The sequence below is a fragment of the Balaenoptera acutorostrata genome, chromosome 8, assembly GCF_949987535.1.
Source record: "Balaenoptera acutorostrata chromosome 8, mBalAcu1.1, whole genome shotgun sequence".
Classification (NCBI taxonomy): Eukaryota; Metazoa; Chordata; class Mammalia; order Artiodactyla; family Balaenopteridae; genus Balaenoptera; species Balaenoptera acutorostrata.
Genome location: NC_080071.1, coordinates 91935089 through 91951249, shown reverse-complemented (window position 1 = coordinate 91951249; position 16161 = coordinate 91935089). Strand labels below are relative to the sequence as shown.

The window sequence follows — 16161 nt, the reverse complement described above, 5'->3', positions numbered from 1 at the left end:
GCCTTTGCCAGTTCTGTGCGGCAAAGCAGCCATCGCGTTAGCAAATGCCGGATCAGCGGAGGCCGCTGCCACCGTGTCAAAGGCAAGAGTGGCTGCCGGTGCCACCTGGGGTGAACTGACTTTCAAAGGTGAAGTTAAGTTTTAACAAATAAGAAAGAGCTCTGGATCAGGCAGCCAAACTCTGCAAGATGAGGGGGTTCAGAAGGACTGAAGGTTCGTGGTCCCCATTCTCATTTCTGGATGCACACGGGGACCACTCCTACTTTTCCAGCTGTCAAACTGCACTGCATATCACGCAGCTCTAAGAGCAGCTTTCAAATAATTTTTAAAAGAAACATTCAGTTCACCTTAAGAAACTCAGCCTCAAGGTCAATCTCAAGGGAAGCCACTTTTGAAATAGCTCATGGAGGTAAAAAGAACTCCACCCTCCACCCCCTCATCACTGTCTTCCTGGGGAAGCAGCCCGTGCCCTCAACACCTTGCTCCTTTCCTGGAGGGAAGGGGGCCGGTTACAGCAGGAGGGGAACGCCTCAGATCAAGAGACCGCTTAATTAGATGTAAATCAATCAGCGATCAAAGAATTATGAATGAAAGAGCCTGTTGCTGCTTTGGAATGAACAGTTACATTTTGGATTCCCCACACAAACAACATCGCAGCATATGAGCTACCGCCACGATGCTGAAAGTCAAAGCTCGGTAATTTACGACCAGCAGTCTCCAGGGAAGATGGAGAGCCCGGCAGGATTCTATTCAGAGTCAGCTTTTCCTCACCCCTTAAAAATCTCTGGTATTGCATATGTTTTATAATGTACATTTTATATTAACTAAATATTACACAGATATAAATAAAAAATAAACATATATCTTGGGAAGTTCCTACAATTCTTTACAGGGATATGTGATCAAAAAATACATGGAGACCACTTACAAAACCGATGTTTCTTGTTCTTTAAGTGTTTGTTACACAACAGTTATCAAGGATTTATAAAATGTATATTTGAACAAGAGCAGCATGATAAGTTCTAGCTGCTCACGTAGGGAACATAAAGGTAGGATGGACACTCATCAATTTATCTTCCCTCAGCAGCTCTGACACAACGAAAAGAGCTGTGTTTCTTGAATAGTCATCAAGGTAATAAGGCACCTTCCCAGAAAGCCAGTCCTGGGAAGCTGGGGCCTACAGGTTTCTTCATGTCCATGAAGAATCTTCCAAATGGGAACTACAGCCATGGTCCCTGACCTTATCCCAGCCTCACTGTGAAAAGCTGGAAATGGTTGCGAGCGAGGCCTTATTTGCTGGCTACAACTTCAGGCGGCCCACCACATGCAGAAGGTTTATCCCAAAGCCAAGTATATTACGACAAATATTAATTGGTGAATCTTTTCAGATATTTGAAAACTGTGTAAAATATTCCTACAATATATTGGGTTTCCCAATTTACATTCTTTCAGAAGCAAAAATGTGACATACAAAGGAACATCACCTCTGACAAAGGGGCGGACGTTTTCAGACTCTTGTTGGTAAGGAGAGCCCTCCGCAGTGACCACACTCACCACCCACAGCTCCCCGTCCATCTCGCCTACACCCAGGGCTACTTGTCCATCTGCTGTCCACAGGCACTTCAGACTCTCAAAACGCTTAATGGTGCACAGGATTTGCAGCACTGGCTTGCAAATACAGTCAACTAACCTACTTTACGGCTCTGCTATTCTGATCTTTTGACAATTCTGTAACGGAATAAGTCACAACGCCGTGTTTGGCACATAACTGAAGAAAACCAAATACAATAGAACCGTCAACACGGTCACTTAATTTTGAGATTATTTTCCTTGTTTTCACAGTCTCACTGGCAGCTTTGAGAAGCAAAAGAAACGTATTCTTAAGCCATTGGTGGTGAGCACTGAACAGAGGTACATGCCAGACAACACACGTGGGTGATGGCATCGTTTGACAAGGAAGTTCCCATGAAGTGACAGAACGAAGGGCATGCTGGGTGATTGTTAATCGATCAGTGATGATTACGTCAACTCTACCAATGCATGGAAGGTGAACCAGTGCTGACTGGAAGATGCAAGGATCAAAGGAAAACAAGTACTTACCTAGCGTCCCATCCCCTGTTGCCTTGAGGGCATTTAACTCTTCCTTTGTCATCTTTGTAGAACCTTGGTAGCCAACATTATTTAGAGAGTCTGAAGTCTCTCCATTGGTAGCTATTTCTGAATTTAGGATTACTCCATGTTTCTGGGAATAAAAACAGGCTCATTGTAATACTCACTAAGTGATATTAGGTTAAACTTTATTTTATAAATAATAATTTAAAAGACCGCTATTTTTCCCTAAGCTGAGGAAAACTCTGCAGAGACAGAGGAGCGCTAGGCTCCAGCCCTGTAAATATTCTATCCACACACACTGATCTGGGATGTCTTCCTCCAAGGGTCCTTCTTCCTTACATGTTCCCATCCACGTCTTGATGTGCTGGTGACAAAACACCTTCCTCGGGCATCCTTTTTCACTGTAGGCTGCCAGAAAGTGCAGCATCAAGCAAATCACTATAAAGTGGTCTTTACCTCTAAAACCCCGGCTGTGTTCTTTAAAAGGAGAGATAGAGATAAAGAAAGAAACATGTACGTGTTCTGAAAGGAATGATGAAACTTGGCTGGAAGGTTTGTTATATTCAAAAGAAATACAATTCGCGCTCACTACACAGCAAAACACTTTAAACCCGGCGACGCTTCACAATGCCAGGACGCCCCCGTCACCCGGGATCACCACCTCCCTCACCCCTCCTGCCGCCCATCGCTCCTTCTCTTCTGCTTGGAGGAATTCCCAACCCTGTACTCACACCCTGGCGGGGAGCGGCACTGAGAATCTGAGCTCGAAGCCTGCTCCCTGCTGGCTTACTGCTCTGGCCTTGACCCTTCATTATAAGTAGCTGACATGGATGTTTCCATTGGCGATGCATGCGCCAGCCCGTGGCCATACCCCCTAGACTCAGCACCGCCTTCTACGGTGCCAAGAGTCCACCCAGAGCTCTGACCCCCGCCCACTGCTGCCCGTTGGTTTATTTTACTCAGTTTCCAGCCAGCAGCTGAAGCCCCCTTGACGTGGCCCAGACAGAACTTTCCCACCATCCACAGGGTCTCCAAGTCTAACTAGCGTCAGTCACACCACTGTTCAGCTACAGAAGTCCTTATGTTCCAGACTTTAATATAAGAAAGAAATACATTCTCTAACTTGGAGGAATGTCCTGGAGAATTTACTGGCGAGTTTGAGAAAAAATGTAGACAGCCTATCAAAAAAATTGGATCTTGGAAATCAGAGTTGATCAGAGTTGCTTTCAAGATCAGATATGCCTATAAACATCTAAAGGCGATCAGCACACCCCACGGAATCTACACTGACTTCACACATCTCTTTGGGGTCAGTAAACCCACGATCTGATTTTATTAACAGAACTTAAATCAACGACATAAAATTAATGAACCCCACAAACCACACACATTCACCCTTGAGAATCCTGGAATTTGCTGTTGTCGCCTGGATTTTTTAAAACTGTACTTTGGCTTCATACCTTTAATTCCTCTTTCAGCACGACTACTTCTTCTCTAAGATCGTCTCGTTCACTCCTTATGGAATCAAAGAACTCTTTCTGCCTCTCTAACGCCTGAGTGTGTAGCAGAGCAAAGAGAGAAGATTCGCACAGGTGAGCAGACGACTTAAGAAGCAGGACTAGGAGGGAGGCTTTTACTATGTAAAAGGCTAACATCGGCAGGGCATTCGACAGACTATGCTTAAAGACACAAACACAATGCAGTGTTAAGCGCTGCACTTAGTTTACGCCAGCCAAGACAGGTCGCTGTGCGTCCTCCCTGAAAGACATTAACGTTCTGAAGGATGCTCTCTTTTTTACACCCTCTCCTGGCTTAGTCTGCGGTTTCACGGCATAGTTGGAGAAGGGACAGAAGCCATGCGCCCATTTAAATGAGGGATAAATAAAGGAAAAGAAGAAACGTTTACAAACCCCCAGTGACAACTATTTTAGTAATTTAGATTATTGTTGTACATTGATTCGCGGTGTTTGTTGTCAGAGATAAACATAAAGTGGTCCTGAAGCAAACACAACGCACACACAGACATGCACACAAAATCTTAAATAAGCGTCGGTGAGCATATCAAAGTGAAGGCAAGGTGCAGCTTCACGAGGCAAAGGCGCTGACGTTTGCTTCAGCATCTAGAGATTGTTATCAGAGCCGTGTGGAGTGAGTCGCCGTGTTTTGGAAGCCATTTGGCATCGCGGAGCACAGCCGTCACTTTATTAAGCGTGTTCTTTCTCCCTACTCGTCACTCCTAAATGCAGATGGGCTGCCTCTTCTTTCCCTGTGGAGGGAGAGGGGCTGACATCTCCCTGGGGAGGCTCAAGGTGGGGATGCGTGAGGTACAGCACCTGCCACCTTGCAGCTTCCTCAAAGCCCTTGGAGAAGAAGCCCAGGCAACACGGGACAGGGAATTCCAAGAGGTCTGAGCCTCCACGCATGAACCCGCCCAGCGTGCCTTCCTCAGTCCTCTGATTTCTGTGCCGCTGGCTGCTCCCAGGCAGGCAGGGAGCCCGGGAATGCTGACCAAAGGAGAATCTCCACGTTGGAAGTCCACTTCCAATTTGGAGTAAATGTCAATTTGGGTAAGTTCGTGTCATCTCTCTTTTATTCGTTTTGTGTCCCACGGGGGTCCCATGCAAACTCATACAAGCCTTTTTGCAAACCAAAGATTCTGAAAGCACTCAATTTGCTAAGCAGACTGCCCACTTGAACAGATTTCAAAGACTTGAGAATCCTACCCCTATCTTTTTGTCTTTCCATTCTATTGTTTCCTGAAGATCAGAAATCTCCCTGATATAACTCGCCTGTTTCTGCTGTAGCTGTCGGATTTCCTGAAGAATAGGAACAGATAGAAAGAAAGCAGATACAGGGTTAAACGGGAAGAAACTCTGAAGTGTAGACAACCCTTGAGCCAGCAAGTGCCCTTGGAGGTCCCAGCACCATTTTTTCTCACTGATCCCGAGTTTGTTCTCAGGATGCTGGGACTTTATCCTTGTCCTTTTCCCCAGCTCCAAGTGTAGGAAGAAAACCAGCTAGAGTGAAATTCTCACTTACAGGCACTAGAGTTCTAACCAAATTAAAAGAGTAAAAAATCAAGCCTGTATTAGTTTCTTTTTGTCGCTGTAACAAACTAGCACAAATTCAGTGGCTTAGAACAACACCAATTTATTTTCTTACAGTTCTGGCGCTCAGAAGTTCAAAATGAGTCTTATGGTGTCCCCAAGGCATGGGCAGGCCTGGGCTCTTTTCTGGAGGCTCGGGGCAGGGGAGAATCTATTTCCCCCTTTCTTTAGTTCCTAGATGTGCCCACAAGTCCTTGCTTTGTGGCCCCTTCCTCACGTGGCTCTGACCTCTGCCCCCGTGGTCACATCTCCTATTCTGCCTTTGACTTTTCTGCCTCCTTCTTGCAAGGACCCTTTGGATCACTCTGGGTCCAAGCAGATGATACAGGATAATCTCCCATCACAAGGTCCTTAACTTAATCACATCTGCAAAGTCCCTCTGGCTGAGTAAGGTGACATAGTCACAGTTCCAGGGATTAGGACATGGACATCTTAGGGGGGCATTATTCGGTCTGCCACACCTCCTCAAACAAACACAAAACCACCAAAGAATGAGAATCTTCACTAATAAAAGGAACTGTCTCCTCAAGCGAGGCATAGAGAATTCGCCTAAACTCAATTTTCAAGAAAACTGGTAGCTTTAGTAATGACCCAACAAGATGCTCCTAAGTCACACACAAAGAAAAAAAAAAAACACAGAAAAGAAAAACAGGAAAAACTACTCACCTCAAGCATTTCTTCTCTTTGCTTCAGGGCCTCTTTCACCTCAGCAAACTGAAACTGGAGGATACTGTGGGCATGCTTTTCCCTTTCAAATTCCTATTAAGGAGGACAAGATCATTCAAGTTCCAGTGGAATCACATTTTTCTGTCACTCTAGTTCACGTTCTTATGATTTACCTTTACCTGGAACAAATTACCTGTTACCATGTCATCACAGTTTTCAAGGCCTTTTTTAAAAATAAATTTATTTACTTTTTTTTGTTTTTATTTTTGGCTGTGCTGGGTCTTTGTTGCTGCGTGCGGGCTTTCTCTAGTTGTGGTGAGCGGGGGCTACTCTTTGTCGCGGTATGCGGGCTTCTCATCGCGGTGGCTTCTCTTGTTTCAGAGCATGGGCTCTAGGTGCACGGGCTCAGTAGTTGTGGCACGCGGGCTCAGTAGTTGTGGCTCACGGGCTCTAGAGCACAGGCTCAGTAGTTGTGGTGCACGGGCTTAGTTGCTCTGCTACATGTGGGATCTTCCTGGCCCAGGGCTCAAACCCATGTCCCCTGCATTGGCAGGTGGATTCTTAACCACTGCGCCACCAGGGAAGCCCTCAAGGCCTTTTTAACAACATGAACCAGTTTCTCTGGATTTTCTAGAAGACACCCCTACGATCTACTGTAAAATTAACCTGAGGACAAACATATGGACACCAAGGGGGGAAAGGGGCGGAGGTGGTGGTGGTGTGGGATGAATTGGGAGATTGGGATTGACATGTATACACTAATATGTATAAAATGGATGACTAATAAGAACCTGCTGTATAAAAAAATAAATAAAATAAAATCCAAAAATTCAAAAAAAAAAATTAACCTGAGGAGTTGATGCAGCTGACAGTATGACCCGATTTCTTTACAGGTAAGCCGTGCCCGGGGAAGGCCCCCCAGGCTGCCTGCTGAGGGCCTGGAGGAGGCAGCTTTGCAAAAGAGCGGTAATAAAATCATCCATGAGTTTGAAATATGCCGATGAATACTCTTTGGGACAAAAAGGGATGGTCTACCTTGGCAAGTTTATCTCACTAACAGTAGGCGGCCAGCTCTGTACCTCAGAGACAAAACAGAAACAAGCGGGGGAAGCAAAGCCCTTGTCAGCACAAAGCCGCTCCCTCAGTCCAACCCTTCCCTGCATGAAACTCATCCCTGGAACCGGGCAACACGCTCTTCTGTCTCCCACTCAGCTCACCACAGCAGCGCAGCCCCTAATGATGGTGTGGTGCCCACCCAGCTGCCAGCAGTTTAGGGAACAGCAGGGAACACCTTCCCTCGATTTGTTACCGGTTATTTTAGACGGGATTTGACCTTAGCTCACCCTGGCATCATGTGCTCACCCACTTTCTGAAGTCTGGGGATGACTGGACCCTCCTAGCTGTGACAAAGATATGTCTGTAGGGCTTTGCTTCGCCCATGGTCCCCACCTTGGGTCAGCGTTCCAGGATCACCCCACTTCTCTGGAATTAGATTCGGGGCTTCTTGGTCTACTTCCTGATGCCTAAATGAGGGCATTCTAGGAGCATTTAGAATGCGTTACAGTACTGTTCCACCCAAGTGGGTTCAGAATATGCTCTCTGCTCCTAAATTATGAATTAGTTTCAAAGAAAGCTTTCATGACATCAGGTCTCATGAACAGTTTCTCCTTTGTTTCAGAGTTCAGTTATCAGGAACTTCATGGACAAAATTCTTCTTTAGCTTCTAACTCAACCACAGTAGTGAAAGAAGGAGGCCCTTGAGTTGTTATGGTATTTGGCTTTAACCTTTAGGATTTAGAGGATATAGCTAGTTAGAAAAAAAAAAAGATAATGACACTCACAAATTAAATTTTCTATTTATCTCAGCAACTCTGAAAAATTGGATAATATTCTAGGATTTGACAAACCAACTAATTCCTTAAAATATGAAAAACAAGTATTCCTTGCTCTCTGTCTCACAAAGAACAGCTAAGCCCAGTCTTCACCAAATCAGCCTACCGTCATTAATTTCAACATATGCTCATGCTTTTTGTTGATATCATAAGTTAACATATTAATTCCAGTGGTTCTTAATGAAAGCCCAAATAAGATTCTACCCTTTTCTGAGGTTAATGAAGGTTTTTAATTCTCAAGTGGAGTAACCGTGTCTTTTCCCAATCAGCAGAAAACAAATGAACATAATTTTCTTAAAATCCTTGATACTTGGAACTATTTCTCTCTGGTGTTGAGATAACAAAATAAGAATGAAGAAATGTATATTAACAGGAAAATCTTGAAGCATCTAATTGTGCTTTGTCCAAGCATGCTGGGTCTTTCGTAGGCAGGTTTTTTCATGGTTATGATTTTACCTTACATTCAAAACACACAAATGTCCTCCTAGTAAAACTGTCTCTAGTTTACATATTGAAATTGTGCATACCAATACTGCAAGTCCCTCAGCAAAGAGCATGGTATTCTTATTCTTAGATGTTTGGGCTTCCAGGGCAAGTGGAGAACTATTGTTTTTAAAAAAACCACACACAGGGCTTCCCTGGTGGCACAGTGGTTGAGAATCTGCCTGCTAATGCAGGCGACACGGGTTCGGGCACTGGTCTGGGAAGATCCCACATGCCGCGGAGCAACTGGGCCCGTGAGCCACAACTACTGAGCCTGCGCGTCTGGAGCCTGTGCTCCGCAACAAAAGAGGCCACAATAGTGAGAGGCCCGCGGACTGCGATGAAGAGTGGCCCCGCTTGCCGCAACTAGAGAAAGCCCTAACACAGAAACGAAGACCCAACATAGCAATCAATCAATCAATCAATCAATCTTTAAAAAAAAAAAAGAGCCTATTAAAAAAAAAAAAACCACACACACACACAAATATACACATACACATGTATAACATGTATATACCATACACCAAATATATATACATACACACACACACACACACACATATTCTCCCATTCTTACATATACCATATGTATATCCTCCCATCCTTACTTATACCATTTATATATATAGTCTACTATAATTACATATACCGTTTATATACGTATGCCTGTGTATATATATATTCTCCCATTCTTACATATACCATTTACATGTATATTCTCCCATTCTTACATATACCATTTACATGTATAGTCTCCCATCCTTACATATACCATTTATATATCTCCATATTCTCCCGTCCTCACACACAGCGTTTACATATGTGTACACCCCACCCTTCTTTCTCGCGCCAGCACGTACTTTGCTCTTCTCCTCGCACTGCCGCTTGGACTCAGCCAGCTCCTCTTCAAGCTCCAGCATCATGTCCTTCAGCATATCGACCTGGTACATAAAGTTTGTCTTCTCATTGTCTAGCTGAGCATTGGAAACCATGGCCTTCTTATATTTTTCTTCAACTTCTGCTAGTGAGTCCTGCAGAAAATAGGTCATGTTTTTGAAATTGTAGTAAGGAAACAGAAACACAGATTAGTTCAGTATTTTTAACAAAACCTCCAAAAACGCAGCCCTAAATTTAGACTTTATTTCTTAGAGCAAATGAATCAGAAGAAGAAACACATGGCAATTTGAAATGCCCCAAAAGTCCCCCTTTTCAATTTGCTCCAATTCTCATGACTCAGGAAATTAGTTATTAACTGTGTCTAGGGATGAAGATAATTTACAGTCATTAGGACAAGGGGGACGCTGGGTGGAAGGGGCTCTGGTCACAGAGGCAGCAGAGCCCTGGTTGTGGGGATCTGATTCTGTAGCCCGTTGTACAGGTGTCTGAAGCAACCACTCAAGACACGTGGCCAGAACCTGGGACAGAGCCAGCGCTGGGGCGGGGGAGTAGAACACCTGCCACCAGCGGCCCACTGTCCCCATTGGGGCTTATGAACCAGGAAAGGCTGAAGTGGAAGTTCACATGTTCAACCCATAGGAAAACTCAACAAGGTACACAGGCCTCACTGGGTAGGTCCCGGAAAGACAAAGCTCATTCCTTTGAAAAGACAACCAGGGAAAGAGGCCTGCAAAGTAAACATGCCCCCCTCAACCCCGGGGCTCACACACCGGCAGGGCAGGCAACAGAGTACAGCAGCGTGTGGATCCCGAAGCACAGGCCAGCGGGAGACGACTCTGGGAGAACAGAGAGCAGCATCCCAGGTGCAAAGGACCCTGAGCTACAGAAAGGCGGGCACTGGCGGGTCAGGCGTGTGTCAGGTGCTACCAGGAGGCTCTGCGGACACCAGCGCTGCTCTCGCCTGCACTTGCAAACCAGGGCAAGGATTTCAGGTGGGACCAGTGACTCCTGCGCTGCTTCCATGGCTCTCTTTCCAACTCCAGCAGGAGTTGAAAGCCAGAATCTTAATTTTCCCCCGTTTTTAAAGAGCGGTGACAAATAGGAAACTGATTAATTAGTCATGTGATTTGGTGCCCCTGGGATACTGAACTCAGACTGGTTTGGGGGTACTTTCTCAGGAGCTGAAAAAGGAAGGAACAGATTTACCATCTCTTGCTAGACTCATGAGCTGCCCGAGCTGCCCTGTGAAGCCAGAGAATAAAGTCCCTGACGCCCCACCTCACTTCCAGGGAGCCTGGCAACTCAATTTCCTGGTCGGCACAATGCAGTAATTCCACTTTCTACAAGTACCGTGTATTTACTCAAATAAATCCAAGAAGATACACATTCAGACATTGCTTCGCTTAGTAAACTGGCACAGTATGCAAATGATTTGTGTGTTTCAAAAGCACAGCAACGGAACTTCCTTATCGGGAGACATCAGGTGTTTTGAGAAGCAAATTAAGTTGAAGCACTCCTTGTATGTAAGGACTGCAGAAAGTGAAGAAAACCAAAAACCCTTCTTCAAGTGTAGGGTATGCTTCTGTGGGAAATGAGAAACTGTTTTTAAGCCAGGTGTGGTGGGGAGGTGAGTACAAGACATGCACCAGGAAACATGTTAGTAACATTTGCTAATGAGGAGTTACAATTTTCAAGTCTTGGTTTCAAAGCTGCCTTTGGGAAAACCATGAGCACACACCCATGCTACTAGCACTCCTGCCACTTTGAGGTCTACAGTCTGGAGCCTATTTAGAGCAAGCATGCAGTCTGAATGTCTTCTGTAGGATTTTTTAAAGTTAAGGTGGGTTAATATCATGAGTCCACACTTCCGTAAGCTGGTACCTTCATCTCTTTCAATCCCTGCATGTATTTGCCTTCTACATCCTGAATCTGGTCCTTTAACTCATTGAGTTCCTGGGGGAAATGGCAAAAAAAGGCAAATGATGTCAAAGGGAAAAATGGACAGAGACCACAAAGAAGGAGAGGCGATTCTCTGATTCTTTTCTACTTCTGGGCGGTTTCCTTATTTGAGTAGTTGGAGCAGCAATCTTCTTTTAACTTTTTTAAGTGTTAAAAGGAAAATAAGATGAATTTCAACACTACAAAGATGAAAATTTAGGTGTATCTCATATGATATTTTCACACAATTTTATCAAAGGTATGTGTCTTCATATATTTTTACACAATTTTACAAAATCGACAAATGAGCTTCTGAAAATGGAACAGGTTAATTTACTCATATTTAACAGTTCAGTCAAGCTCTTTGAGTTCTGCTCTGTGCTACATACAGTAAGATACTGAAGACAGAAGTCAGCAAAGCCTTGTCCCTGCCCTTACAGAGCCCAAGGACTCTACTTTCCCGTCTTGTTCACCACCACATTCCCAGGGGCTGGTGTCTGGCGTGAGCTGGAGTTGCAATAAATCCTTACTGAACGACTGAATCATGCTCACAACCCAAGACCAGACACAGCTTATGACTGCAGCGAACTCTACTTCAAGGCGGGAAAGGATGACCAAAGGGCTGCAGGAGGCCGAGGGACCACACAGGGAGGGACATTTTAGGAACAGAAGTCAAAACATTGTTCTTATAAAGCGCAGGAGTTGGAAGGCGTCTGCAGGGGAACCTAATCCCACCAGACCTGATGTTTAAGCTCTTCTCTGGCCTCCCTGGCAAATGTCATCCATCTGTTCAGGTAGCACCAATGGAGGCTGGTTCCCTTTCACCAGTTTTCATTACGAGAAAGCTCGTCCGTAAATGAAGCCAAATCTGACCCGGAAGAGCCTCCCTGGCCTTGGTGCTCTCTCCAGAGGACACGAGGTCTGGTGACTCAGCCTTCCCTCTGCACAGTCTCCTTTTCAGATGCAACGTCCCTAGTTACTTTAACAAGCAGAGGCCCATTTCTCTGTCACGCACTCAGTGTTGAGGATGTAACAGAGAACAGTGTCCGCAGACCAGTGGGAGAAGGAAAAATCACTAAGACACCACGATGGGGTCTACTGAAGGCATATTACGCATATTACAAAGGGAAAGGAAGGGCACGCTGCAGGCAGAGGGCGGGGATGCGTGAAGGGCAGGGTGATACCGTCGGGAGCAGCGGGTAATCTGTGTCCAGCACCTTCCATCGCTGAGGGCGGAATGTCCACTCCTGCTCTGTGTACAGAGGTGGTTGAGCACCTCAGGGCAGCGTGGTGGGGGGTCTCACCCAGGTTTTCCCCGGGGGGCTGAGGGATCCCAGCACAGATGTGCTGGCCCTACCGGGGCGGGGAAGTCAGGGGCGGCTCCCTGCAGGAACCAGAACCGGGCCGGGCCCTACTGTTACTAGAACACCAAGCTTAATGGGAGGGAGGGGAGACCAGACCGAGAAGAAAGAGCTGGAACTTTACAAATTAAATCCTTTTTTACTTGAAGACTGATTTTCACAGAAGGTTTCCCTAGGTCATGCGTTAAGTAGAGAGCCTTACCTTGATTTCCCTAATGGAGGCCTCAGTGTCAATGGAGATGGAGGTGTCCCCGCTGCCCCTTCGAGAGGAAGTCCCACCCAGCGAGGCCAGTGTGGCTGCAGACAGGCCGGGCAGGCCACGAGACCCCTACAAAGTGGCAAAGAGCAAGTGCGATTTCAGCCAAAACCAAAGTTATTTCTCAGTCTACTATGATGGGACCTTTACTTGAGTTCAGTTTCCAAATTGGAAAATCTTCGGTGGGTTTATGGTGAGCAACAAAAAGAGGTTCACCTCGAGGGGCCTTACGGATGCTCGGGGTTTGTGTGGATTAACTGTAAGCTCCATGGCTGGGCCCATCGTGAATTCCTTCACTGTTCTGCAGGTTTAACACACACTGGAAGTGGCCCCCCGGGGACCCCAAAGGTTGTGTGTTGCCTGGTGAGCCAGCCACTAGTCCTGTTCACCCCATGGTGAAATTCTTTATTAAAGATCAAGTAGGGCTTCCCTGGTGGTGCAGTGGTTGAGGGTCTGCCTGCCAATGTGGGGGACATGGATTCGAGCCCTGGTCTGGGAGGATCCCACATGCTGCGGAGCAACTGGGCCCGTGAGCCACAACTACTGAGCCTGCGTGTCTGGAGCCTGTGCTCCGCAACAAGAGAGGCCGCGACAGTGAGAGGCCCGCACACCGCGATGAAGAGTGGCCCCCGCTTGCCACAACTAGAGAAAGCCCTCGCATAGAAAGGAAGACCCAACTCAGTCATAAATAAATAAATAAATTAATAATAATTAAAAAAAAAAGATCAAGCAATATATTTTCCTGTTAGTTTCATCCATAAATTTCGGGACCCTCGTGGTTTATAGATGACACAATATAAAGCTCTACAGAAATTCCTTACCTTCTCCGTGAAGTCTTTTTCTGGTCTCTCTTCAACCTGGAGAGGAAAATGAACAAATGTTAAATACTTAAAAGCATTAAATGGAGAATCTGGATTTAGGGGGTAAGATAATAATAAAATAAAGCATCAGCTTCCTCTGTGATTTTAAACACTCCTTTGCCGTGAGACTCTCGGATACGCTGGTGTCACAGCGGTGGCCCATGGGCAGCTCAGTGAGCCTGGTTGAATTTCACCGTGTGGTTTTTCAACTTTCACAATTTCCACAGGAAGATGATTTGTGAATGAACTGAATCTGAACAGGATGACTTGACCAGTTTCTACATGCGTGCAGGACACAGTGTGGGACGGGACAGGCACCAGCCTCGTTCACCCACCACGATTACTATGATCGGAACGTGAGAATACGACCAGGGTTCTGGGGGCTGGAAGATGCAACGACACAGAGTTGTAATTTCGACTATCACTAAACTTGGTCTCCAAAGCAAGAGAAAGCAGTGGAGCCAACTGCAGTTTTTCCACTGCTCCTGAGTAACTGAGTCAATGTGAAAATTCTAGTTTAAACATTTTGAGATATACACCCAGATGTGGGGAGCTGGCTAGGGGGTGGGTGACGGTACAGGAGAATTTGCTGGGTGAAAAGGGGGACCCCAAGAATTTGGCTTTTCAAAATCTTTCCTGTTTGGACTGTCTCTGAATCCTCTCTTTTCCCTCCTGCAAGCAGGGGTCTCTGCGGGACCCCCAGCAGCCTGTGGAGCCCCAAGACAGCACATCTGCTTCAACCATATGGGAGACCCCTGCCCTGTGAGGGTCTGTTGGGGTCAACAGTCTGAGGCTGCACTGGTGCTATTTCTTTCTTTGCTTAGCATCCAACGAAAGGCCAACTTTCTCTTCTTTTTTTTTTTTTCCAGCACATTGAGGGCTCCTTTCCGAAAGCCCATGGGAAAGGTCCCAGAGGGTGAGACAACCCTGCACCAAGTTGTCTCCAGACTCTCTGGATTTTCCCATCATGCCTCCAATCCCACCTCCTGTAGCTCAGAGGTTCTTAAATTTGATGGCCAGGGAGTCAACTGAAAATGCCCATGACGGGTGGGATCACACCGTTGATTCAGGAGACCTCATGAGTGAGCTGGGACCCTGCAGTCACCCTTGACTGCTTACGCCACAGACCATCCAGACTGCAGGTGGACAAATCCTAACGGGTCTGGGTCCAAGGCCACCACAGTGCGGCTCACGAACAGGTCAACTGCCCACAACGCCGTCATGCATGGGGCGTGTGGGTGCAGGCGCTAAGCACAGGTCAGGATGCCGTAATGGCGGTGATTTCCTGTAAAGACGAGCACTTCCTCTCCTCTGCCCACCCTGGGCCCTTGCTGGGCTGGATGCCCACATCCTCACCATCCTGTACCCTACCAAGAGGGCTCACTGACTGCCACCTTCTCTCCTTCACGCTCCTCGAACCTTCTTTGCAAGGGCAGGATGCCGGAAGTAACCGCTAGAATAACACAGCAAAGTGTGAGAGCTAATCAGCCGACCAAGGGGATCAGATGGAATCGTACAAAATACTTGATTAATTCAAAAGAAGGCAACTTCTGAAACCAGCTCTGAGCTCAGGAGAGTCAAGCTCAAGGGTCTTCTGCTTGACAGATCCAATTTGGCCCCCGGGTCTGGCTCCCAAATCCACTGCATCTAGTCTCACGCACCCAGCTCACATCTGGGTCTTCAGCAAGGACTTTCTACTCTCAGCTAACCAGTCTCCTTCTTGTCCTGAGGAGACGACATGAAGGAGCTGCAGCTCTCAGGCCAGCGGGGTGACCCGCGCCGGCCTCACTCCCAGCTTGCTAAATAAGCCCCTGGGCGGGTGGGGCTTTGGATTCTGGCGTTCCCTCCGCCCAGAGGACTCTCCTCTCCACTGGGCCACAGCCGGTTGGCCTCCAAGGACAGGAGATTTCCAGACACTCTTGGCCACGTGCATCCTTTTTCACTCTCGATGTGGCAGTCATAGCCCGTTAGATAAAGACAGCTCACTCACAACCATGTCGCACACCATCTGCCATTTGTTGGCACGTGCATTTAGTATGTGTAAACTTATATATTTTTTCAGATGTGCATGTCACACCAGCCTAACTAGATATTCTGGAACATCTGTAGATGGCCTACAATTGAGATGGTTCTATCTCATCCTCCTTGGCAGAGCCCCAGGGAGCCCCGAACCGATGTTCTGAGTCATGAGGATGATTTTAGCATTTCAAGTGTGGGTCTCCTCTCCACTTGGGAATACAAAGATTCCTGAAAATTTCAAATAACGAAGGAAAAGCTAACTGTCTAGCACTTGCTCTGCTGCAGAATCCATTCAATAGATCTCCTGGACACAAGGCCTTTACTCCCTAGAACAAGTTAGTTTACAGAACAAATATTAATGAGATGAAAATAAAGAGGGTAATTTAACTGTTGGTGGAAAGGGAAGATTCAGTTGAACAGGCTATGAAGCTACCGTGAGAAGCTTGTTGCTGTTTTGCTCTGCAGTTTAAATAGTGTCTTTCCTGACTGTTCATCAGCAACAGATAAATATTGCCTAGAGAAATGAAGCTCCAGAAATCCTATGTTCACCTACAGAGATATCCGTGCCCA

General features: G+C 46.4%; 1 protein-coding gene across 37 annotated transcripts in view; it reads right to left on the bottom strand.

Annotated features, from left to right (window-relative positions):
* Positions 1–16161, bottom strand: part of LRRFIP1 (LRR binding FLII interacting protein 1) — a 147178-nt gene that overhangs the window by 14067 nt on the left and 116950 nt on the right. For 25 of the 37 annotated variants that reach the window (XR_009009013.1, XR_009009019.1, XR_009009016.1 and 22 more), the window contains 8 exons: positions 13534–13569; positions 12659–12784; positions 11039–11110; positions 9121–9291; positions 5886–5978; positions 4836–4928; positions 3573–3665; positions 2101–2242 (listed from right to left, as the gene is read on the bottom strand). Coding sequence is in view for 6 of the 37 variants with exons in the window: in XM_057551273.1 (XP_057407256.1) it covers positions 2101–2242; positions 3573–3665; positions 4836–4928; positions 5886–5978; positions 9121–9291; positions 11039–11110; positions 12659–12784; positions 13534–13569 (826 nt within the window). In the remaining 31 variants the exon portion in view is untranslated. The remainder of the gene's footprint in view (positions 1–2100; positions 2243–3572; positions 3666–4835; positions 4929–5885; positions 5979–9120; positions 9292–11038; positions 11111–12658; positions 12785–13533; positions 13570–16161) is intronic. The other 12 variants (XR_009009029.1, XR_009009039.1, XR_009009040.1 and 9 more) reach the window with 4 other exon arrangements.